General features: G+C 37.7%; 3 protein-coding genes across 7 annotated transcripts; 1 reads left to right on the forward strand and 2 right to left on the reverse strand.

The window, feature by feature from the left end:
- The first annotated feature begins 47 nt into the window (after positions 1–47).
- LOC124637925 (40S ribosomal protein S9) lies at positions 48–2026 on the forward strand. Of its 2 annotated transcripts, none has more exons than XR_006985309.1 (4): positions 48–199; positions 675–906; positions 1208–1627; positions 1824–2026. XR_006985309.1 is itself a non-coding variant. In XM_047174658.1 (4 exons), the coding sequence occupies exons 2-4, from the start codon at positions 684–686 to the stop codon at positions 1996–1998; spliced, it is 585 nt and encodes a 194-aa protein (XP_047030614.1). In that variant the 5' UTR covers positions 49–199; positions 675–683; the 3' UTR covers positions 1999–2026. The 2 variants fall into 2 exon arrangements, 1 of the variants encoding a protein (XP_047030614.1); XM_047174658.1 differs by having other exon boundaries at positions 49–199; positions 1208–1394.
- LOC124637923 (pyroglutamyl-peptidase 1) lies at positions 1868–14046 on the reverse strand. Of its 4 annotated transcripts, none has more exons than XM_047174653.1 (10): positions 13583–14046; positions 13114–13209; positions 12953–12988; positions 12568–12696; positions 12399–12473; positions 11114–11902; positions 10682–10981; positions 8782–10465; positions 6339–6580; positions 4701–5512 (listed from the first exon to the last, which is right to left on the reverse strand). In XM_047174653.1, the coding sequence occupies exons 1-8, from the start codon at positions 13869–13871 to the stop codon at positions 9693–9695; spliced, it is 2487 nt and encodes an 828-aa protein (XP_047030609.1). In that variant the 5' UTR covers positions 13872–14046; the 3' UTR covers positions 4701–5512; positions 6339–6580; positions 8782–9692. The 4 variants fall into 4 exon arrangements, with proteins under 4 accessions (XP_047030611.1, XP_047030609.1, XP_047030608.1 ...); XM_047174652.1 differs by having other exon boundaries at positions 12953–13039; XM_047174654.1 differs by lacking the exon at positions 12953–12988.
- A 5562-nt stretch (positions 14047–19608) lies between these two features.
- Positions 19609–23214, reverse strand: LOC124638249 (pyroglutamyl-peptidase 1-like). Its single transcript, XM_047175149.1, has 4 exons — positions 22935–23214; positions 20754–20954; positions 20421–20650; positions 19609–20078 (listed from the first exon to the last, which is right to left on the reverse strand). The coding sequence occupies exons 1-4, from the start codon at positions 22935–22937 to the stop codon at positions 19916–19918; spliced, it is 597 nt and encodes a 198-aa protein (XP_047031105.1). The 5' UTR covers positions 22938–23214; the 3' UTR covers positions 19609–19915.

The following is a 23214-nucleotide window of genomic DNA, read 5'->3' on the forward strand; positions in this document are numbered from 1 at the left end:
ACATGATTTGTGTTATAAAACAAAATTATCAAAAGGAGTAAGGAGTTATTTAGTAGTATGTACGTTTATTTTCTACTATAAAGTAAAAATAGTCTGGCAACTGGCAATAATTTTAGTTGACATTGACATAAAAGTTGTTCTCTAGTCTGTTCGTTCTTTTTGACAACTCTTTTTCGGCGAGCCGTGTTAGCGGAACAAGGTGATTATTTTTAAATATTGTTGTGTTATACTATTATGTGAAATAAGTGTTTAAATATTTCTATTTTGTTATTTAATTAAGTACAGTGTAAAGATATTTGGCAAGTATTATTGGATCTATAAGATTTCAATGGATTTGTGTGAACATAACCTAAAAATGCCTATAAGTAGATCATTTCGATTTCTCAATAATTCGTAATGAGTGGATATGTAGGCGATAGAAACTCCGCGAATATTGATCTCCAAGTGCATTTACTTCACCTTGAGTAGGCACTTGCAAGGTTGTGGCGACAAACTTAAAAAAATATAATGTATCACTCGTGTACAACGTAGGATTTACTGCTAGGTACTTTCTGTAAATATAGATGGTGTTAAATTATCCGGTTATGGTATTTTTGATAACCACATGTTTTGCTTCACAAACATTGGTAAAATACCTCGAGTTCCCATCCTAACCCTCACAACTACATTTCCAGCTCGCCAAGATGGTGAACAACCGAGTACCGTCGGTATTCTCGAAGACGTACGTGACGCCTCGCCGTCCGTTCGAGAAGGCGCGTCTCGACCAGGAGCTTAAGATCATCGGCGAGTATGGTCTGCGCAACAAGCGTGAAGTGTGGCGCGTCAAGTACACGCTCGCTCGCATCCGGAAGGCTGCCCGTGAGCTGCTGACCCTTGAGGAGAAGGACCCTAAGAGACTGTTTGAAGGTGAGCCATTGTGAATTTTATGAAATGTTGATTATTACGAGGCAATAGATTCCCGCGGTTTTGAAATAGACCTTCTAATACTTGACAAAACTTTTGTCCATGACAACTGTGATTGTGTGCCATGTGATTTAAGTTTTTGGTACAATGAATGGAAACTGATTTAAATGATGAAAAAATCTGGCAACCTCTTATCTGAAGAAAACTGTTGATCACTATTTCTCTGACTATATTCATTGATTCCCTAATTTACACAGTAACTTCCTAAAACTTGGTACTTATAGAGCCTGTTAAATGCTTCCAGGTAACGCACTCCTGCGTCGTCTCGTCAGGATCGGAGTGTTGGATGAGAAGCAGATGAAGCTCGATTACGTGCTCGGTCTGAAGATTGAGGACTTCTTGGAGCGCCGTCTGCAGACCCAGGTCTTCAAGGCTGGTCTTGCCAAGTCTATCCATCACGCCCGTATTCTCATCAGGCAAAGACACATCCGGTAAGACTGGTTTTTATGAATTTTGTGACAAGATACATATTAATTCTGATGGTGATTGACTATCTGGATTTATTCCAAACAGAAATAACATTAAAATCAAATGCAGGTGATCACGTGCGCGTGCGGCGATAGCTGCTCGGCTCTGAATTGTTTTCTAAAAGACCACTTGGCTCCCAACCCAGTTGGGGTCAATGTCTTGAAATGTTTATAAGCTCTTTGTGAGCGTTACTCAGGTAAGGTATTAATGCAATTCTTTACTGTTTTGTTGGCATAGAAGAGTGCCTCAAAGTTACTCTAAGCTTACCTTAGAAACTGAAAGAACTCTAAAATCTAGGGTATCAGAGTCCTAGATACTTTAAACTTAATTTTAGTTGATCATCATTTCAATCCACGGTACCTATTCTAATCACACCATACATCTGTCCACAGCGTCCGCAAGCAAGTGGTGAACATTCCTTCGTTCATCGTCCGCCTCGACAGCGGCAAACACATCGACTTCTCTCTGAAGTCACCGTTCGGCGGCGGCAGGCCCGGCCGCGTCAAGAGGAAGAACTTGCGCAAGGGACAGGGTGGCGGCGCCGCAGCCGACGAGGAGGAAGATTAGACCAATAAATGACGTGTTTATAATCTAACTAATGCATTTTATTTCACAAATAAACCACTAGTGTAACTTACAGTAGGTGACTAAATAATTACAGTCTTTGTAATTGAGGTAAAGCGCCGTGCTATCATGAGAAACAGTGGAGTGAACCTTGCAGATGTGAGCGACCGACGTGCGCCACATCCAATGAATCTATAATTGAAAGTCGACAATAAATGTATTTGTTATATAGTAGCTTATGCGAAAGCAAACTGCTAAATTCCATTTCTACTTCTTTCATTTTTACCTGTTCAAGTTAGCGGAAGGGCCCGTGTTCACACTTGACTTTCCTCGTCGCCGCCGATATCTCATCTGGTAGGGAAATTATAAAATGTACGGTGATAAATATTGCACGGCTGTCAAGGCAAAACTTGTGTTGACGAACTTTCACTGCTGAGAATACAGAAAGGCTGCGCGGTATGCGTTCGCGCAGCGGAATGTTGTTGAATTTAAAGATTTTAATTATGCAGATAATTAGTGTTAGTGTAAAAAAAAAATTGTGTATGCAGCCATTGTGGAGAAATTCCCCAAAAACTGATTCCGCTGGGCGAACGTTGTCCTGGCGGAACTTTTTAAAATCCATAGACTTTAGAAGAGATGTGTCCAAAAATAAGTGTGTATTTGTGTACTAGCTTCTGCCGCCCGCCATCGACTTCGTCCGCGTTAGATTCGGACTTTGTAGAAAGAGAGAAAGAAATAATAAACACCAGCCCATCAAATTATTTAAACCTATGCCTACCTACTACTACTTCACCTAGAAAGAAATAAAATGTAAACTATTTATAATTTGAACGAATATTTAAACAATACCAAAATAACTAATCCTACTTATATTATAAATGTGAAAGTTTGTGAGAATGTATGGATGTATGTTTGTTATTCAATCACGCAAAAACGGCTGGACCGATTTGATTGAAATTTGGTATGTAGATAGGTGATACCCTGGATTAACACATAGGCTACTTTTTATCAACACACCACGCGGGCGAAGCCGCTGGCGGAAGCTAGTACTTACATATTTTATAAAGTAACGACAAAAGAAAAATATAAAAATAATATTTAAAGACTGAATAAATGAGTAATAATAATAATAGTCATCAAATCAATATTGTTAATAAGGTCGTCGAGCGCGACGATGTTACACAAAAATAATCCTTATAGCATGATTCAGTATTCACGCGCAATGGCTTATTATGGTATTTCATGTATAACTTTGGTATTTCTTTACCGATTTATATGATTCTTTTTTTATTGAATAGGTAATAATGTTAACATTTTTAAATTAGGGATGAGTGAGAGTGTTATGAACGTAAGAGTAGACAAATATAATCAGAAAGCTCCGAACTGCTAAGCTACCGAGACTTACATGTGTTATTGTGAGCCAACCATAAAAGATAGACATATGCTGTCGTGAGATATTCTTTACATAATTTTAAGGAGAACATTTCCGTCATACATGGTTTCTATGTAGCTTTAACCATTAGGGTTTCCCAACATTTTCCTTCACTGCTCTGCTCCTATTGATCTTAGCGTAATGAAAAGTATCCTACAACCTGCCCAGTGTGAAGAATAATTATACCAAGTTTCGTTAAAATCCGTCAAGTAGTTTTTGTTTCTATAACGAACATACAGACAGACAGACAGACAAAAATTTTACTGATTGCATTTTTGGCATCAGTATCAATCACTAATACGTACGTAAAAATCACGTATGTAAAAATCTACAGCTCTCTATGTAAGCGCTTTATATGAAAACTAGCTAATGTCCAAACGTTCGCGTAGCGGAAACTTGAATTTCTCCGAAGTGTATGCATGCACTGATTTCATTCATCCTTACTAATATTATAAATCGGAAAGTGAGTTTGTTTGTTTGTTTGTTTGTTTGTTCCGCTTTCACGCCGTAACTACTGAACCGATTGCTTTGAAATTTTGCAGACGTAAAGTTAGAAGTCCGGATTAAATAATAGGGTACTTTTTATCCCGAAAAAATAGATATTCCCGAGGGAAAACAAAAATATTGTTTGCTTGATGGATGGATTGTAGATGGCGCTGTGTGTCGTTTAAAACAAGGTAATATAAACATGCAAACGAATATAAACATGTACATTTAGAAGCTAAATGATACGATAATGAATCCCCGAAAATGAGGAATTCCCGAGGGATGATGTACAATTTGTTTAATCGTCTAAACTGTTTTTTTTTACATCTACTTATATATTGCAAACGAATATGAACATATAAATTTAGAAGCTAAATGATACGATAATGGATCCTCGAAAATGAGGAATTCCCGAGGGATGACGTACAATTTGTTTTATTCCACGCGGGCGAAGCCGCGGGCGGAAAGCTAGTACATAAATAATTATACACAAACACACATTAATTTTTGGACACATCTCTTTTCTTCTCAAGTCTATGGATTTAAAAAAGTTCGGACAACGTTCGCCCAGCGGAATCAGTTTTTGGTGAATTTCTCCACAATGGCTGCATACACAATTTTTTTTTACCATACACAATTATAGGACGTCTTACACTAATTATCTGCATAATTAAAATCTTTAAATTCAACAACATTCCGCTACGCGAACGCACACGGCTGCGCGAACTATTGAAACTGGCCCTCTCTTCTCTATTTATAGAACTGATGATGAATAATAAAACACTGGTTTATAACTTCATACAATTTACTAATTCAACAACTTCACAATACTGTATGATAAAATATTAGTCTTACTGGTATGGAATTATTGGTGTACGTAGTTTCATCTATCGTACATGTAGGTACACTATTAGTTTGTTTTATGAATATACATTGTAATGAAAAGTTGCAGTTTTTAAATATTAAGTACTTTGTGTTCATGTTACGTGGCTACAACCTGTATTATACAGAAATAAGGTAAACAATTACCTGCCTAATTAAACAATATTCTTTTACATTATCTAATATACAGAATACGTTACAAGCAAAAGTAATTACTGCTGGATAAAATATAATAATGCATTATAATTACAATCAGTTCCATTTTTCAAGAATGTAGTAAAATATCCATGTTGACCTACTAACATTAACTGCATTGTTAAACTTTGTTCTTACACTTATGAGTATATTTTACCTTTTGTGGGAAAATTGATTACTGAATTGTCATCCATCAAGTAAGTATTTACTTGAATTGTCTTATACTCATACAAATATTTACAATACACTACAATAAATACTAAATAATGCAAAGTAACATACTTACAATATTATAATTTATTACTATCACCGCAATCTACCTTGGCATTCTTGAGCTTTTCGGCAAGCTCTTCACTTGTATCCCCCCTCTCGTTGATCTGTTCCATGCAGAGATCCAGGATGCGCTCCAGGCCACTGGCTGTCTCCTTTGAGGAGTAGATGTCCATGACGGGCACATGGACGAATAGGGTACGAGTGTTGTCAATGCTCAGCGATGTGTAGTAGATGTACTCACAGAGATACCTGGAATGGAGGGGCGAAGTTAATACTATATTTTAATGGCTAGTTAAACATGCTGTATCCAAAAAATATTATATTTATCTAATTAAATATTAAAATCAGAAAGCAACTTGGTGATAAACTTCAAGCATATACTTGAATGTTTATTTTTTTATATTGAATCTGTCCTATTTCAATTGACATTGTTGCATTTGTATGATAGAAGAGTGTATTATGAAAGGCAGCACATAGTGGAATACTCATTCATAAATAAATCCAACATGCAACATAACAAACAATAAAATATTGCAGAATTTAGACTGGGAAAAAATGTCTTTCAAGAAGACGTTAAGTCTGCCATTGTACGAAATGTGCATGATGTACAAATAATACAGGTACCATAGGATCTATTGTATATACCTTTGATGTGAAAGCATAGCATAAGGATAAGTTTGTTGCAAAATATAAATCAACTGAGATAGCACAAACTATTGTGCAATGTTTATCTTCAATTCTAGATAAATAACATCTTTTATCTTATCAGTGACTGCAACATTCTTAGTTAAATGAACTTATGATCCATTGTCTGGTTTAAACAAAGAGTTTAAATCATAAACTTATATATTGTAGAAAAAGTAGAAGCGTTAAACATTAACTATAATAAGTATTCGTTATGATAGTCATGCATTTGACCACAAGCTGACTGGATGGTAATTAGTTATATTAAGAAAGGAATAGTGATTGATTGTAGATTGATTTTGGGGAGCTGTAGACCAAAATTTTTGCAGTAGTAAATAATGTTATCATGAGTAGTAAAGTATTTCATAGACAGATTTAAAGCTGATCTTACCTGCCAGCATCATAGGACACTTCAGCTCTATATCTTTCATCAGGAGGGTTGTCGCCATTGAACTCCTTGCAGATTTGTTCCACATTCAACTTGGTATGCAACCTTATTGCTCCCTCAGCTAAGCAGGTGCTGTTCTCTGGGATTTTGTCAAAGTAATCCTTCTTCTGGTAGCCCTTTCTGTGAGCCTGGGATTCCAGTTGTAAGCACTTCCCTATGCTTGATACTCCCACATGGATCACCAACTAGGGAATTAGAAATTAAAGTTTTTATTTATCAGAAAGTTCAAATAACTAGACTAGGCCTAACCAGGCAGGTATGTGTGAATAAACAAAACAAAGACATGACTGCACACAACAAAGCTACAAATTTTTTACATATTAATTCATATGTTACCACGCTACCGCATTGGAAAATATTCTGTAATGATAGCTGTGTTTGTGAATAAATGAATAACAAATATTTTACCAGCTTTGCATTTTATACAAATAACGAGAAAAACAGTGGCGGATTTACCAATAGGCCAAGTAGGCCAGTGCCTAGAGCGGCAGATTTAGAGGGGCGGCAAATTTTGCTAATTTTTTTACAGTTTTTTTTTTTTAGAATTATACGAGTACACAATCTGTATATAAATAAACGATTAATAAATGCACTGTAATATATGCTTAGGTTTATGTGATCATGAATTTTAAAATATTCCAATAGCGTTTCAATAAAAATAAATTGAAAGATCCGCTCGCTTCGCTCGCGGTTCCTTCATCATTTCTGGTTTATTCTGCGCTCTTTGAGTCCAATCTAACAAAAAGTTAAAGCACTGAAGTAGCAAAAACAACTGACGCTCTACGCTGACGATTTCTAAGCTGTTCAGGAGGTGGAGGACTTTTGTGCCCCAAATAATTTCGCTTTTGTGTCCCAAAACTCAAAAAATTTCGCGCTCGCTGCGCTCGCAACTTTTTCACTTTACATTGTTTTTTTTCAAACTTGTTTGAGTATTTTTGTGTTCCAAGACTCAAAAATTTCGCCTTTCACTTGACAGTTACTTTTTTCTAATTTCTTTAGATATCATTGCGTCCCAAAAATCACAAATTTCGCGCTCGCTACGCTCGCGGCTTCTTCTCTTTGCAGTGGTTGTTTTTCACACTTGTTTGGGTACGTTTGTGTCCCAAAACTAAAAAATTTCGCGCTCGCTACGCTCGCGATTTTTTCACTTTAGGCCGGTTTTATAAACTCGTTTTGGTACTTTACTGTTCTAAAACTTAAAAATTTTGCGCTCGCTGCGCTCACGGCTTTTTTACTTGACACTGGTTTTTATAAAGCTAGCTAGCACTTTATAACTTTGCAGTGGTATGACTCCGGTTTCTTTATGTTAAACCTAGCAAAAAGCACCATGAATGATTTCTACACGATTTTTAAGTACTTCAATTACAATTTTAGTCCGTGATTATATTGTGTCGTTTTTTTTTTGGGGGTGTGCTCAATAGGTAGTCCGCCCCGGGTGCCACCCGATGCGGCGTACGCCACTGATCATAGTATCCGAACGAATGAACCGATTTCAATTTAGTTTTTTTTTGGTATTACAGGTGTTTTACGGGCGAGTATTCTTAGACATGTTTCCTGAAAATCAATTGAGCCGTTTAAAAGTTACAGAGGTTTTACGCTTTAGGTGATCTTCACACTGCCCCGCATCACGCTGCATCTTGCGTGTCGACGCACCTACGCGCGTTCCTGCGGGAGTGCAGATCTGCATCATCGTGCGGGTTTTTCACGCACTCACGCGCGTAGGTGCGTTTTGTAAATTCACGCACAGCGAGTTCCATTTTCAAATATACACGTCACGCCCATTCAAAATCACGCGCGGCATTGCGGGATTCAGTGTGCCATACCTTGCGTCTCGCCCCGCACCTACGCGCGGGGGTGCGTGTTTCTCCGCATGTATGTGCGTGATCCGCATGAACGCGCGTGGATGCATTTTCAGTGTGTTGGACTATGCGTGTTTTCCATACAAACGGAGATATTTCCATACAACGGAAAAAAACGCATCCACGCACTACGCTGCATCATGCGGGGCAGTGTGATAATCGCCTTAAAGTCGCTGTCAGATAAACTTGTTAGGTCAACATTAAACTCTTCGTTACATAGCGGGTTGCAAAAATAATCTAGTAACTGACAGAAATGTCATCATTAAGTTCACAATCATTAGGGGCGGCAAAAATTGAATGGCCTACTAGCGGCAAATTTGTAAATCCGCCACTGCAGAAATGTCATCATTAAGTTCACAATCATTAGGGGCGGCAAAAATTGAATGGCCTACTAGCGGCAAATTTGTAAATCCGCCACTGGAGAAAAATTATATAAATCAACAGAAATGGCCTCAGAAGGCATTTCTATAGAAGTTTTCCTACAAAAAAATTAAACAGAACTGGTTCCATGAAGGTAAATGCCTCACCTTAGGAGTGTGTGTCTGCCACAGAGCGGGCACGAACTCGTCCACGTTGTCGTAGGTGACCGGCAGTTCTATTAGCACCAGCTCCACATTGTGCTTCTTCTCTATCTCATCCTTGTTCATGATCTTCACCGCCTCCCAGCTCGCGTTCACCGGGTGGTTCAAATAAGGACCGAAGCCAGTCACCAGGACAATCGGTTTGAACAAAAAATCTAGGTCGTTGCTCATAGTGGTGATTATAATTTAGTTATTTAATTAATCAAATAAAAATTATTATTATTGTTTAGATAAATGAGTATTTCTTGTAAATAAACGAGCACTAAGTTTTGATTGCAACTTGTCACGCACTGATAGACAGTTTTGACATAATTGACAGATGTTATCAATGTGGTCAGCTGACTTTTCTTACGGAATGTTGGTATTCAGTGATTCTACTCAGAAAAGCGCGCCAAACTCAATTTCAAATAAAACGGATGGAAATGTTATTTTATGTTTATTGTCCGCAAATACGCAATGGTAAATGGTCGCTGTTTGCTAATTATCTAATTATTCATTCTGATAAACATATTTGATACTATCAGCTTTGCTGAACTTAATCAATAGTAGATGAGTTTCAAGGGCAGAAATTTGCAAATTTTGACATTCAAAAAGCCGTTTTGCAGCTATGTATAAATAAATGATTTTGAGTTATCTTCTTCTTATTCGATCTGTTCTGCGAACTGTTGGAATTCGACATCATTAGGGAACCAATTTCATAGAGATGTCGATATGATGAATCGGTCTTCTCTCTCCGAGCCGCTGGTTGTGAACCCTGATTGTTTATTGCCCTGTAGAATCACTTGAGCGGATTCAACAGCAGTGGTTTCTTCTTCAAGGTTTTGTTTCGTGAAAGATCTGTCCTATGTAGGATGACCCTATTCTATTCGAAGCAATTGCGGTGCTCTGCGCCGGCCGCGACTCTTCCGCACTCCCCCTCTCGGGCGTCCACTGCGGAGATCATGTTTAGCATGGTGCTCCGACCTGTGAGGAAGCTGGAGATCACCTGTGCCATGCAGTGGGGAGTGTCCGACTTGGAGATCTTGTAAAGTTATCAGACCAGGATGCTGAACCTGTTGAAATGCGTTCTCCATGGCGAGGAGTGTTGCGACCGCGGAGTCCTGTTCACTGTGCAGGCCGGGTGGTGCAGTAACCCCGGCTGTTCCGGGCGGTGCGTGGTCTGCGGCGCGAGGAGTCGCAGGACCAACTCGAACACCTTGCTTATGGTCGGGAGGAGATCGATGTGTATGCTTCTTGAATTTAATGCGATTAATAGATTTTTCCAAGACATCTTGATTTAAATATCGGGGGTAAAAAGATTCTACCCCAAATGTATACAATAATAACTGAGTTAATCCCAAGAAGCTCTTCAATGTCTCAATCCATCCTTCTAGAGACGGCACACGCACAATTATAGATATTTCATGTTGAAGTGCATGTTCGCTACTCGTGTCTGAAAACCCCATAATTTTAAGTTTTGATATAGCTTTTCGCCAAAAATCTGCATGTGGGGAATTTTTTTTCACTGCATTTCTTAATTTTCCTTTTAATCCCCCCGGCGCTCCACTGACGCTGTCGAAGAGATCACTGAAGAACAGGACCACTTCTGCTGTGGCCTCCATCGTCTCTAAGGAACAGTTGAGATCCTTATCTAAAAAATTAATAATGAAATACTATAGTTTATTTATATGTCTTATTTTTAATAGACTCCAAAACATAGTTACATGCATACAGGTTAACCTAATAAAAGCGTGTTAAAGAGGAGGTTCTTTTTTCTGTTATAGTTTAGTATTTCATCCTACTAGTTACTAGATTGTTGATTTTGCATGTTTGTAGATACATAATGTAAGGAAGGAATGATACTTACAGACAGAATGCGTGAACTCCAACATTGCGGCAGTTTCAGCACTCAACACTTGGGCAGCCGTCTTCACCTTCATTTTATTTAGTTTTTGTGGATCAACATGTTCTGCCCTCAATCCTGGTAATGCTCTTGTGTGCCCTGATCTGTTATCTAGATCATAAACATACATAATGTCCCTCCAACTTGCTCTCTTGTTATGGAATATAATATCGTTTTTAACAAAATTGTTCCTTATCCCTTTTAATAAACGTGGAGGGTCAAAAAAGAAAAACAAATCAGATCCAGCTATGTGAATAGTATTATCTGCAACAAAATAAATTAAGCACTGATTAAACACATAATATAAGGAATTATGTTGCTCATTTTATTTGTTACTTTAAATGTATTTTTTATTTAATGGCATAAATAGTGTGAGATGGAACTTTTAATACATACCTCCATATCTATCTTCAGTACTTCTGAGTAGTGCAGTCTCTTCTTTTAATGCTTTAAATAACAACCGAAATGGTGGTCCGTGATTACAGAGTACAGCTAGAGGAATTAGTCCTGAATCACGAAGGCGTGGAATAATTCCTTTTAAAATATTTTGTAAGTGTGCTGTTGATATTGTTCCGAAGAAACAATAATATTTAATTCTCTGTGTCCATGTAGAGCATATTCCGCGTACCATGAAGACCAAAACATGTTTAATCAGTTCCCGCTGTCGTTCCTCTGCTATCTTTACAATTCCTTTCATTTTCCTTATACTGTATCGTGAGGTGATAGGAACTTCGTCAAATACCAATGTACATAGCCTTTTCTTTATATCCCACTCTTGGGTAACTTCCTTAAGGTGATCGAAGGTCTTATTATTTACGTCACACTCTTTGGGTTTACGGCTGGAGAGCCTGATAAGTGTCCTCCTATTGGGTAAGGCAAACATATTTTCCAACAGTTTATAAGATTTTGGACTCTGCTTCCATAAGGTGAGGGCAAATAATTTTTCATTTTCAGAGAATCTTCTCGCCATTTTTTTCTTTGTAGCAAGTCTTAGTTGCATTAACAGAAAGGTTTTGGCTCTGTCGCCAAGTTTTTCAAACTCGCTTATGAGCTTGGTATCTTTGATGAGATTTTGTGCACTTTGCAGTCTTTGACTGCTTGTGTCATCGGCACTCTCTTTTGCTAGATTTATAGATTCTTTGATATATTTGAGAGTTTTGCTTGTCATTTTTGTCTTTGGTTTGCCTAAAAATATATAGAAAATGGTTAAAATTGATATATAAAAAACGATATCAATATACATACACATAACAAAAAACGGCCAAGTGCGAGTCGGACTCGGGCACGAAGGGTTCCGTACCATAATTTATAAAACGTTCTATAATTATATATAATACATTCCATATTCTGTGAATATTTCAAGCATCTACCTTGTTGCCGTTATCAATATCGAGCAAAAAATCACGTTTGTTGTATGGGAGCCCCCCAAAATATTTACTCTATTCTAGTTTTCAGTATTTGTTGTCATAGCGGCAACAGAAATAAATCTGTGAAAATTTCAACTCTCTAACTGTCACGGTTCATGAGATACAGCCTGGTGACAGACGGACGGACAGAGGAGCGAAAACAAAAGGGTCCCGTTTTATCTTCTGGGTACAGAACCCTGAAAATGATGACCCCATTTTAGCCTTTGGGTATGGATGGAACCCTAAAAAGTAGCTAACATTAGCATACTTCTCACCTGTTTGGACTTGACCTGCTGATTCACGTTGGCAAGTATTAATTCTTTCAGACTCGGCACTCGAACTGACAGCATCTGAAACATTGACGTGTGTCAGAAATATATATTTGTGTGCTTCAACTGAGGCAAATTATGAAATAGTTAAGCATCGTTTATATGTTTTACTAACCTTTAACCAGCAATTTTATAAAAGATATTTGGCGGGTTGGAGGCGGCGATGAGGGGGGCGGCGTTGGCTGGGGCGGCGATGAAGGGGGTGGTATTGACATGGACGATGACTGATGATCTTGAGTGGGAACTATAATGAATAGTAAAATAAAACCTTATGTATATGTGCTTGACAGAAAATAAATAATTTTTATGAATATTATTGTTAAGTACAATTAACATCCAAAATATTCTACTGTTTTTCTTAAATTAATGTATACATTGTAATAAGAAAAACCACAATATGCACCTAATCATGTCTAACCATTGACAGAAAATTGTAAATTTAAATTTAATTTTAGTCTTTTGTAAATATGCCATGATTATTAAATTAACCACATACTAACCTTTATTCAGAACTTTTAAAGGAACTGGTGTTTGACCTGTAGGCGATAGTGAATTTGTATTGTTATCCTTATGAACATCATTGTCAGCTACAAATAAAAAATACAAAAAATTACATACATTTATGTAGTTACATCTAAAAAGCTAACAGACTTACACACACCTAGTTTCCCCGCGTCAATGTCCTTAGGTGGTGGAGTCTGATTGACATCTTTACTTCTGACCCGAAAGTAGTCATGCTCGTTTTCCACACTCCCCCCTGGAATTTCAGACAAATTTATTGAAATAATTATGAATAGATCCATTTGAAAGATAAGTGGCAAAGTCACATTCTTAAGAGTGAAGTGTTCTTAAAAAAAAGTTCAGGCACAAGCAGTGATTTCATGAAGTCAGCCACAGCTGCACTACTGGTTTGTATGTATTTACATGAAGCCGTTTTGGATTGAAGCGGCAGCAGCATGTGCAGTCAAGTCACTATCAGATATATCGATATCTATGTATAGTTGCAGCTTTTTCGCTAAACTTATAGTCATAGATTGTTAACATAGACATTTGACTGGCTACATTCTATTCAATACGGGAAGTAATTCCCTTTGAGGCTAATCCTAGTAAAACTAGCTGGAGGAACTTACCCTTGATAATAAATGGAACACCGTGCAAGATCTCTGACGGCGTGAACAGACTGGGACAGGAATAACGTATCCTGACGCCACATCGATCAAATTGCGTTTTATCAAAATGCTTCTCACAAACGCGTTTGCCTTTTAACTGGGTTTTAGCGAGTCCTTCTAATGCAGGATTTTTAGGAATTAGGACTTTCAACCACAAGCTCCTTAACTTATCGTTCTCGGGGAAGCAAAAGAGTCTGTGAGTCGTACTTTTGGAATCGCAACCACCAACACAACACTTTAACACTACCATAATGGATGACCAACACAAAAGTAACTAGCAATATTGCACTGTACGACCAGGGTAGTATGGCTTCAGAATCTCAGCACAAACAAGAATGGGAGAGGAGAGCTCTGTTTTCCCGGCAATTCGTTCACCCACCACTCGAATCAAAATCAAAACAAATAATAATCATATCAAAGAGTAGGTAGAGTAATATGTCAGTGACCATAGAGTATAGCAATAGACACAATGATTTTTTTTTGGTATGGCATCTCGCATTTCAGCCTAGGGGCCCGTATATCGATGAACCGAACTTTTCCTAGAATTTAAGGCCTCCAGCCAGCTGTGAAAAACTTATGAACTAAGTGACTGTCCTTAGGGCACTCCTTGTTCGGTTGTTGGTACGGACCTCGGCTTATAGCATCGCTTGAGAAGGACAGCTAGGGACAGGCAACATCATAAGGCGAAATAATTATTTGAAAGAAATAAAGTTTAACTCGGGACATTCAACTTGCTACACATTCAAGGTGGCAGGGTTGGGGAAGGCTAACGCATTAAACTGATATTAAACATATAACCCGTGGATGGCGAACCAATAAAGGAAGAAAGTATTATGAATAAAGTTCAGTATATTTTATTTCCTACAGACCTTTACAGACTAAAAGAATCAGCACACTTAACATAAAAAAAAAAAAAAAAAAAAACATTTTTATTTCTCACCACAAGGATACAAGTAATAAGCTAGTATAGTAACACATAATTTCACATTATATTATAGTGGTTCATATGCCACAAACGTTACACCCTATCCCCTGAACTAGGTATAGCCTGTATCTCAGGAGATAGTTTGTTCAGTACAAGTCTCAATCATAATTGATTAACTTTTGTGTGTCACTGCTCAGATCATGTCATTGCTTTATTGATTTACGATGAGAGAAATTATTATTATTTTCTATTTTTATACAAAATTTAAAAAAATAATGCATGCAGAAGTAGTGTTTGGTATGTGATGTGTGAGGTGTGTTGGTGTAATTGTGAAGATATATATATAGTACATGTGTGGTGTAATATGTATGTGTATGATTGTATGATGATGATGTGTATGATTATATGGTAAAGGTAAGCAAGTTTTCAGTCTCTTGGTAATTTAGTTGTAATAGGTACTTTTTAACTAAATTTTTAGCTTCATGTGTGGTTAGATTTTGGATGTTACAGTTTTTGTTTATTCTATTGTAAAGTTTAGAACTCATGACATAGTAATGTCTTTCTGCGAAGGATGTTGTATGTGAAACTCTAGGACAAGGTGGGGGGTTCCTGCGTCTGTTGTTGTTGCACTGGAGTGGGGAAACTGTCCTGTGTCTTCTCTGAATAGATGCGAGCACATAAAGCTGCCTGATACTTAACAACTGACAATCAGCATAAAGGTGTGTTGTTGGATATTTAAATGGCTTTCTAGTCATGACTTTGAGGACAGCTCTTTGAGCCCGCTCCAACTCAAGGAATCTGATTTTTGACGCTCCACCCCATACTGGGATGCAGTAATTGATAACAGATTGGCACAGAGATACATAGATTTTTTTGAGGAGCTCTGGCGATGCAGATTCTCTGAGGGTCTTAAATAGAAAAATCATTGTTCTCAGTCTGGCCATTACCTTGTTCAGTTGTTTGTCCCAGCGAAGATGTTCATCAATTTGAATACCCAGATATCTGACTACAGTAGCAGATGTTAGAGGTTGGCACTGACAGTTCTGTGACTTATCTGGACAAGAGTGTGCTATTATGTTAAATGAATTGGACGGTTTTTTATTTTTCCTTATCGTGAATGTTACATAGTAAGTCTTATTTAGATTTAGAGTTAGTAGGTTAGCATTCAACCAAGCCATCATTCTAGCAAGGCAATCCTCAGCCATCTCTTTAACAGATTCCCAACTAGGTCCATGTATCACAATCGCAGTGTCATCTGCGTACGTATATATATTTGTATTTGGTGAGGAGATTTTACAGAGGTCATTTATATAAATTTTGAATAAGGTTGGACCCAATACACTCCCTTGAGGCACACCAAACGTTACAAGCTGTTCGTCGCTAAGGTAGGAACCGATTTGAACTTGCTGTGTCCTATTTGTTAAATAATCTTTGAATAATAGAAGAGGGTTTCCTCTGATACCTATAGTCTCTAGTTTAGATACAAGTATGGGAACAGAGACTGTGTCGAACGCTTTCGCCATGTCTAGAAAAATGCCTAAACATTTGTTTTTGTCGTCTAGTTTACTTGCAACGAACTGTGTTAGGTCCAGTACAGCATCTTCAGTGGATACACCACTTCGGAAGCCATACTGGTTATCGGCAATAATGTTGTATTTATTTAAAAATTCGTTAAGTCGGGTATTCAAAAGTTTTTCGAGTATTTTAGACAATGCTGATAATACTGATATAGGTCTGTAGTTGTCGACACAGTCTCTGTTTCCTCCCTTGTGAATTGGGTGGACGACTGCCTTTTTAAATGCCTGGGGAAATACTCCTGTTTTAATGGATTGATTGAGTATATGAGTTATGGGTCCTATCAGTGATTTTCTACAACACTTTAATAGATTGGATGATATTTTATCCCATCCCGTTGCGCAATTGCTACGTAACTGCAAGATTACAGATTCCACCTCACTTTCATTGGTTTCAAGGAGAACAAATGAGTTTACCGAGGGGGGAGATTCATTTTGTGATAGATCTGACCGTCTGTTTTGACTCTCAGAAATTATTTTATGTGCTAAGTCCTTGCCAATATTAGTAAAATATGAACATACCTGGCCAACAGCTGTAGCAGGATTGTTATGGATATTTAAGAGTTCTGTAGGCGATTTTTTATTTTGTTTTGTATGGGTTATGTCTCTGATTACGTTCCATAAGGCTTTAGGATTGTTGCCAGCTCGACGAATTTCAGATTTTTCGTATTCTGTTTTTAGTCTCCGGAGAAGGCGATTGCAAAAATTGCGATATCTTGTATACGTTATCTTTAAAATTAAATTATCAGGAGTCTTGGCTGTCTTTTTATGAAGTCTGTCTCTGTTTGCAATGCAGCGCAATAGCCCTGGCGTTATCCACGGCTTAATATTTCTTTTTCTTCTAGAGATGTTAACTATTTTTGTATGTTTTATTATTACCGATGTTAAGAATGAGATAAACTTATCAGTGGTCACATTGGCATCTTGTGATTGCAGAATATCAGAAAAATCTGAGGTTTCGAGCTCTTTTTTAATGGCTTCATAATCTACTTTATTCACAATGTTGTTTGGTTTTTGTTTTGAGTTAAGTTTTTCTATGGACAGCAAGATCGGTATATGGTCAGTGATGTAAGTTTCAACTAGTATGGATGTGGCTGGAAGTGTAGATTTTAGGAAAATGTGATCTAAGCAGTTACCAAGCCTAGTTGGAGAGGTGTGAGTTGGTAACAGCCCATATGTTGCATTTAATATTAGATACTCATTGCTTCGTTCATCTTCATTGTCAGATTTTATATCTATGTTAATATCTCCTATTAGGGCAACACTACCATACCCCGTTAGGTTTTCATATACATTATTTAGACTATCCAAGAAATTTTCAAAATTTTGCCTATGCCTGTAGGATGGCGATCGGTAAATAGTAATAAGTGCCAGTTTGTTTTCTATACAACAGATAAGACAGTTAGCGTTGGTAAACACGGGCTCATTAATAGTACAATTCAGTTTTTCATCAGTGTATATGATTATGCCATCGTTTTGATTAGAAGTGTTTTTGGTATAGTGAGAAGTGTAGCCATCCAAGATAGGTATTTTGCTGACTTTACTCAGCCAGCATTCTGTAAGAACGATAATGTGAATGTTAGTTTTTATTGTAGATAACAGTATTGTTAAATCGTCGTAGTGTTTATTTATGCTTCTTATATTTAAGTGCAATATTTGTATAGATTTGTTATGTTGTGGTAGATAGATATTACATTGTTCCGGAGTACATTTAATTGATTTTGCTCGTGAGATCGATTCGAGGTCTTCGTTTAGCTTAATTATATCAGTCATTATTGAATAGCAAATACACAAAAGAAAGTTCCCATACAAGTCTGTGTACTTATACTCATGCTGATACCTTTATTCCGTAGTTTGAGTGATGTCAAGTGTATTAAATGTGTGAAATAGTGTGTAAGTTGTATGTGTGATATTTGTATAAACATATGGATTGATATTAAGAAACATGCATGCAAAAACAGAGGATTACCAGAAAAACATGTTATGTTTAGCAAGTATGTAACAAGGCAAACACTTAGCACAAGTAAAAATAACAGATAATAAAGTAAAAGTCATGCTTCCCTATGCAGGTCAGCTAAACACTTTTCAGATGTGACAATTATCTGCTTTGCACCTGTATCTTTGCGAATAAAGATATGACCATTTGTAGACCAGCAGAATTTGTAGCCGTTGTTCTTTGCAAATTCGCGAGTTATATGAAATAACTTTTTTGAGCTAGACGGCAAGAAATCCGCAACATAGATTGGAAGTCGCTGTCCCGGAATGCCGGCATGCTCGGTGTTCAGCATTTTCTCCTTGCTTCCTGCATTTTTATTGAATTGCCGTGCAGCAGCTAACATATTTTGTTTTGCCTTCACTGATACAAGTTCCACAACAATAGGGCGGGTCGTACCTGGTTTGCCCGGGAGGCGGTAAATATCCCGTAACTCAGATGCCACTACCGGCATCCCGACAGCTTTCCCGATACTGCTTACTGACCGTATTAAATCCTCATTGTCTTCCTTATCCATTTGCGGAATGTTCCTAATTTCCAGGCACGACGAGCGGGTCCTGAGCTGAAGATCTTGTATTTTCCTCTCTAGATTTAACATTTCAGCTCTTTGTTCTTGACGTTGGTTCTGCAGATCAGCAATCTCTTTTCTGAGATCTTCGTATTGTTGATTGATGAAGTTCATTGAGTCTTTTATTTCAGCATTCGATTTCTGTATTGCCGAGGTTTGCAACTTCAATTCGGCGATATCAGTCACCAACATAGACATTGCATCGTTCTGCTTTGCAATAATTTGTGAGAAATGATAGTCCTGGTCAGCCTTCCATGTTTCTAGCATTTCCTTTATGTCAGCTTTGAACTCTTCGAACATGTTAACCTCACTAGGTGAGAGCTCAGTGCGAGGGCGCTTGTATCGTGCAGTGTTTATAAAACTCGTATCGCTTGGCGTTAACATATTTAATTCTGGGTCTGATTGAGTGTGATCATCGCGTGTGGGTGTGTGGAAGGTGGTTGTAGGTGGAGAACGTCGTAGTCGAGGCATAACAGCTAGTCCGTAATTAATCGTTACTCAGGAATCCTCGTTCAAAACAGGTCGGGGTGGCGCCACCTGCGCTTGTGCTTGCAATGCAAATTAATAGCACTGTGAACGTCGCTGGAACGCTTAGGCTAATTTCTACGTTGAGATGTTGGTAGCACTGTCACAGATGTAGGTGTACGGGACTTTCGTCTTTATTACGTTCACTCAGGCATGAGGTTTCCGTGCACTCGCGTATTTGCACTATGAAATGGCAGTTTTTTGTTAAAGTTTGTTTATTAATTATTGTTCAATGTAGATTTCCCAAAGGATTGAAAACAGTTAATAGGTAATTTCACTGCACCAGGTTTGTATCTTGAGAAGAAATACACTTGTCGACAGGCGTTAACTATTTTTACGATTAGGAGATACAACGACACGACTTGAGCAGCAACGATGACAGCTGACTGAATACTCCATAACATACAGTAAGAACATAAATCTGAAATCCAATACAATTAGTGCCTAAATGCTTTATCAAATATGTAGGTATTACCTACACAATAATATAATAGCTAGTCTCATGCACTGCGTTTGGATATAAGTCACAATACCTTCAAAATCTCGGTAGGTACCTATCATCGGCATTGGTTTTTAATTTAATATACATAATAATACGTAGTTACCACATCAATCAAATAGGTAAACACACGTCTGAAACTTCACGAATGTGAAGTCAGCTTTAGTTGCGCAGAAGAATTTTAAAAGAAAATTATGCCTATAAGTAGTTCTACTCGTCTCTGAGCTGTTTGAGACATATTTCCAAGATTCGTTCCAACCCCTGGGCAATTTTTTCAACTTGTAGCCCCTTGTATGGAATGTGCACAAATAACGTTCGTGCACAAGGAGATGACTCGTACAGAGACGCGTAGTATGTATACTCGCAGACGTACCTGAAACAAATGACTTCACGTTAAAAACCAACACATTCGTAATTATTCCTAAAAAAATATTTATTAACAATTAGTAACGTGGCCAGAAATTCCCCGGCACCGATATGCGAACGCTGCCGATGTGATGCGGGTGGTCAATTAACTGTAGCTTAGTATTCTGTAATCTGTGGTACTATCGTTTCACCGATAACCTCTTTTTTAATTTAACTGGCTAAAAAAGAGAGTTATCGAATAACCTATATATCTACCTTAAATGGAAAATAACCACAGCTTATGTGAAATAGAAAACTGCAACGTTTGACTTTCTAAAGAATACTTATAAAATTGTGAAACATTACATACTTGCCAGCATCACACGAGGGCTTCGCCTGCAGGTCATCAGCCGGCGGCGCGCTGTTGAACTCCTCGCAAACCAGGTCCACGTCCAGCGAGGTGCTGAGGACATGCGGCCCGTCGCACCAGTGCATCCCAGGACAGTCCCCCGTCGTGTCCTCGGCCTGGTAGCCAAGCTTACACGCCTGCTTCTCCAGCAAGAACTCGGAAACGTCCCTCACACCAACGTGAATTGTTAGCTGAAAATAATATGGATTGGGATTACAATTCGAAAAGTCTAATCGGTGGTATATGACACTGGTTTGCAAAAAAAAATGTGTAAGTTGTTAGTAAACTACTCACGTGAGGATCATGTTTGCGCCAGAGCTTTGGTACAGAGCCATCAACATTTTTGTAGACCACCTCTATTTTTTCGGTGAACAGTTTTATATCATATTTAGCCTCAATTTTGTCCTTATTTAAATAATTCACACCGTCCCAGCTCAGGTTATTGTCCGCGTTTTCGAAGGGGCCAAAGCCTGTGATTAAAACTCTTTTGGTAGTTTTTTTTTTTTTTTTTTTTTTTCAAACTCAAACTCAAAATCGTTTATTCAAATTAGGCTGATAAATCAGCACTTTTCGAACGTCAAAAACAAAAGACAGCCCCCAAAAACGCCCGCCCTTCACCACTTCCTATGTGTTTTTGCTGGGAAGAAGAAGTGGCGCAACAAACTCCCCAGCAACACATGTCTGTCTGTAAGGTTTGAAGAACCAGAATGTATACAAAACAAGTCAAAAAGTCATAAAAATATCATTATGACATGATAACTATTATATAAAATTAAAAAAAGGAAAAAAAAAAAAAACAAACTGAACACAAGTAGGCTAGCACACAGATTTACACCTATAAAGACTAAGTACTCAAGCATTTCTTATAGTCCATTAAGTGTATCTAAAGCCTCCTGTTAATAAAATAAAAATGTATTTTAATATAAGCATAGAATCAGCGTGCCCACCTACATGCGCATAGATGTTTACGTTGTAGCTGTACAACACAAACAAGGTGTACCTGCTAGGACTACAGTATTATTATTTTCTTCAAAAAAAAAAAAAGCTAATAGAAAATCATACTAAAATTGATAAAGTGTCAATAGCCATCAACACGACCTGGTACCGCCAGCAGCACCCGTTCACGAGTATAACGCGAGGATCAGCCATCGCCCCCTTCGCACATTTTTGAGGGAAGGGGACAACCTGACCCCCAACGCTACCGCTGGCCATACCGTCTAAGGGAGCATGACGTGCTTGCTGCTATTCAACAAAAGTAGAACATGTAAGAAATGCTGCAGTCACTAGCAAGCCATAAAGAAACAATGGTAAGCAAAGTTTAACAAAACTTCCCTAAGTAAATAAAAATAAACTCAATTATAATTCAGAATTAATGTCCGAAGTAATGTCAATTAATGTAAACAATAATAATAAGTTAATAATTTAGTTAAAGTGATAACAAGAATGAGCTGCCTCGCGTTCAACTTAGCGACCAACTATTCTTATCATTTAAATAGTCATTAATGCTATAGTAAGCCTTCTTTGAAAGAATTGACTTTACTTGTAATTTAAATGCGTTAAACGGTAATTGTAGTAAAGTTAGAGGTAGTTTATTATAAAAGCGAATACCGAGCCCCAAAAATGATCCATGAACCTTATGAAGTCTGTGAGTGGGTACACACAGTTTGTGCTTGTTTCTAGTGTTAATACTGTGAACATCGCTTTTTTTGGTGTACAAATGAATATTTTGCCTAATGTAAAGTATATTGGCAAAGATAAATTGTGATGCCACAGTAAGAATGCCTATTTCTTTAAAGAGCTCTCTTAGCGAGTGTCTACTACCTAACCGGTATATCGCACGAACAGCTCGTTTTTGTAATACAAATATGTTTTGAATATCAGCAGCTTTGCCCCACAGAAGAATACCGTAGGACATAACGCTGTGAAAGTAGCTAAAATAGACTACTCGAGCTGTTTCTACGTCAGTGAATTGTCTTACTTTTCTGACGGCGTACGCAGCTGAGCTAAGCCTTCCCGCGAGGCCAGCTATATGCGAGCCCCACTGAAGTCTGCTATCGACTGATATACCAAGAAATACTGTGGATTTGACAGTTTCTAGAACCTCGTTACTTAATATAATATTCGGGCCTAGGTTTTTCACGTTCGGTAGAGTAAATTTAAGGCATTTTGTTTTCTTCGCATTTAAGACCAAGTTATTAGTACTAAACCAGTGTGTAACCAACGAAAGTGCACTGTTTACGTCGTTAAAGTGATCCCTATTTCTGTCGACTTTAAAAATAAGTGAAGTGTCATCTGCAAACAGTACAACGTCACAGATATTCTTCAGATGGTATGGTAGATCATTAATATATACCAGGAATAAGAACGGACCTAATATTGAGCCCTGTGGCACACCTAATTGGACTGATAAACCTGATGATTTGACGCCATTGACATCTACGCATTGCACTCTGTTATTTAAATAGGATTCTATTACATTTTGTCGATAACTCAGGGAACGTCCAATACTTTCTGAGCGAAGACAGAGACTGCATTTTTGCACTGATAACCCCAGGTATTTAATTGTATAAATCAATTGACGCAAATTATTGTTTTGAATGAAACATTGTTTTTATGAAATATTTCCTCGTAAGCTTCGTTAGCTCATAATATTGAACTTTTACACAAGTGATAATAATGTTACCTAAGTGTGTAAATAGAAATTCCATGTACTGATAATAGTTATTTTGATGCCTCGTTGGTCTAGTGGTCGCAA

The sequence above is a fragment of the Helicoverpa zea genome, chromosome 17 (genome assembly GCF_022581195.2).
Source record: "Helicoverpa zea isolate HzStark_Cry1AcR chromosome 17, ilHelZeax1.1, whole genome shotgun sequence".
Classification (NCBI taxonomy): domain Eukaryota; kingdom Metazoa; phylum Arthropoda; class Insecta; order Lepidoptera; family Noctuidae; genus Helicoverpa; species Helicoverpa zea.

Excerpts from the sequence above, each read along its gene's own strand:
- LOC124638249 (XM_047175149.1), bottom strand. Across the intron at positions 20,651-20,753 it reads GGCGCAAACATGATCCTCAC|CTAACAATTCACGTTGGTGT; the intron begins GTGAGTAGTTTA and ends TATTATTTTCAG. Across the intron at positions 20,079-20,420 it reads CCCTCGTGTGATGCTGGCAA|GTACGTCTGCGAGTATACAT; the intron begins GTATGTAATGTT and ends CATTTGTTTCAG.
- LOC124637925 (XM_047174658.1), top strand. The coding sequence starts at position 684 with ATGGTGAACAACCGAGTACCGTCGGTATTCTCGAAGACGTACGTGACG. Across the intron at positions 907-1,207 it reads CCCTAAGAGACTGTTTGAAG|GTAACGCACTCCTGCGTCGT; the intron begins GTGAGCCATTGT and ends AAATGCTTCCAG. Across the intron at positions 1,395-1,823 it reads ATCAGGCAAAGACACATCCG|CGTCCGCAAGCAAGTGGTGA; the intron begins GTAAGACTGGTT and ends ATCTGTCCACAG.
- LOC124637923 (XM_047174652.1), bottom strand. The coding sequence starts at position 13,871 with ATGGTAGTGTTAAAGTGTTGTGTTGGTGGTTGCGATTCCAAAAGTACG. Across the intron at positions 13,210-13,582 it reads TGTTCCATTTATTATCAAGG|GGGGGAGTGTGGAAAACGAG; the intron begins GTAAGTTCCTCC and ends CTGAAATTCCAG. Across the intron at positions 11,903-12,398 it reads AGCAGGTCAAGTCCAAACAG|GCAAACCAAAGACAAAAATG; the intron begins GTGAGAAGTATG and ends ATATATTTTTAG.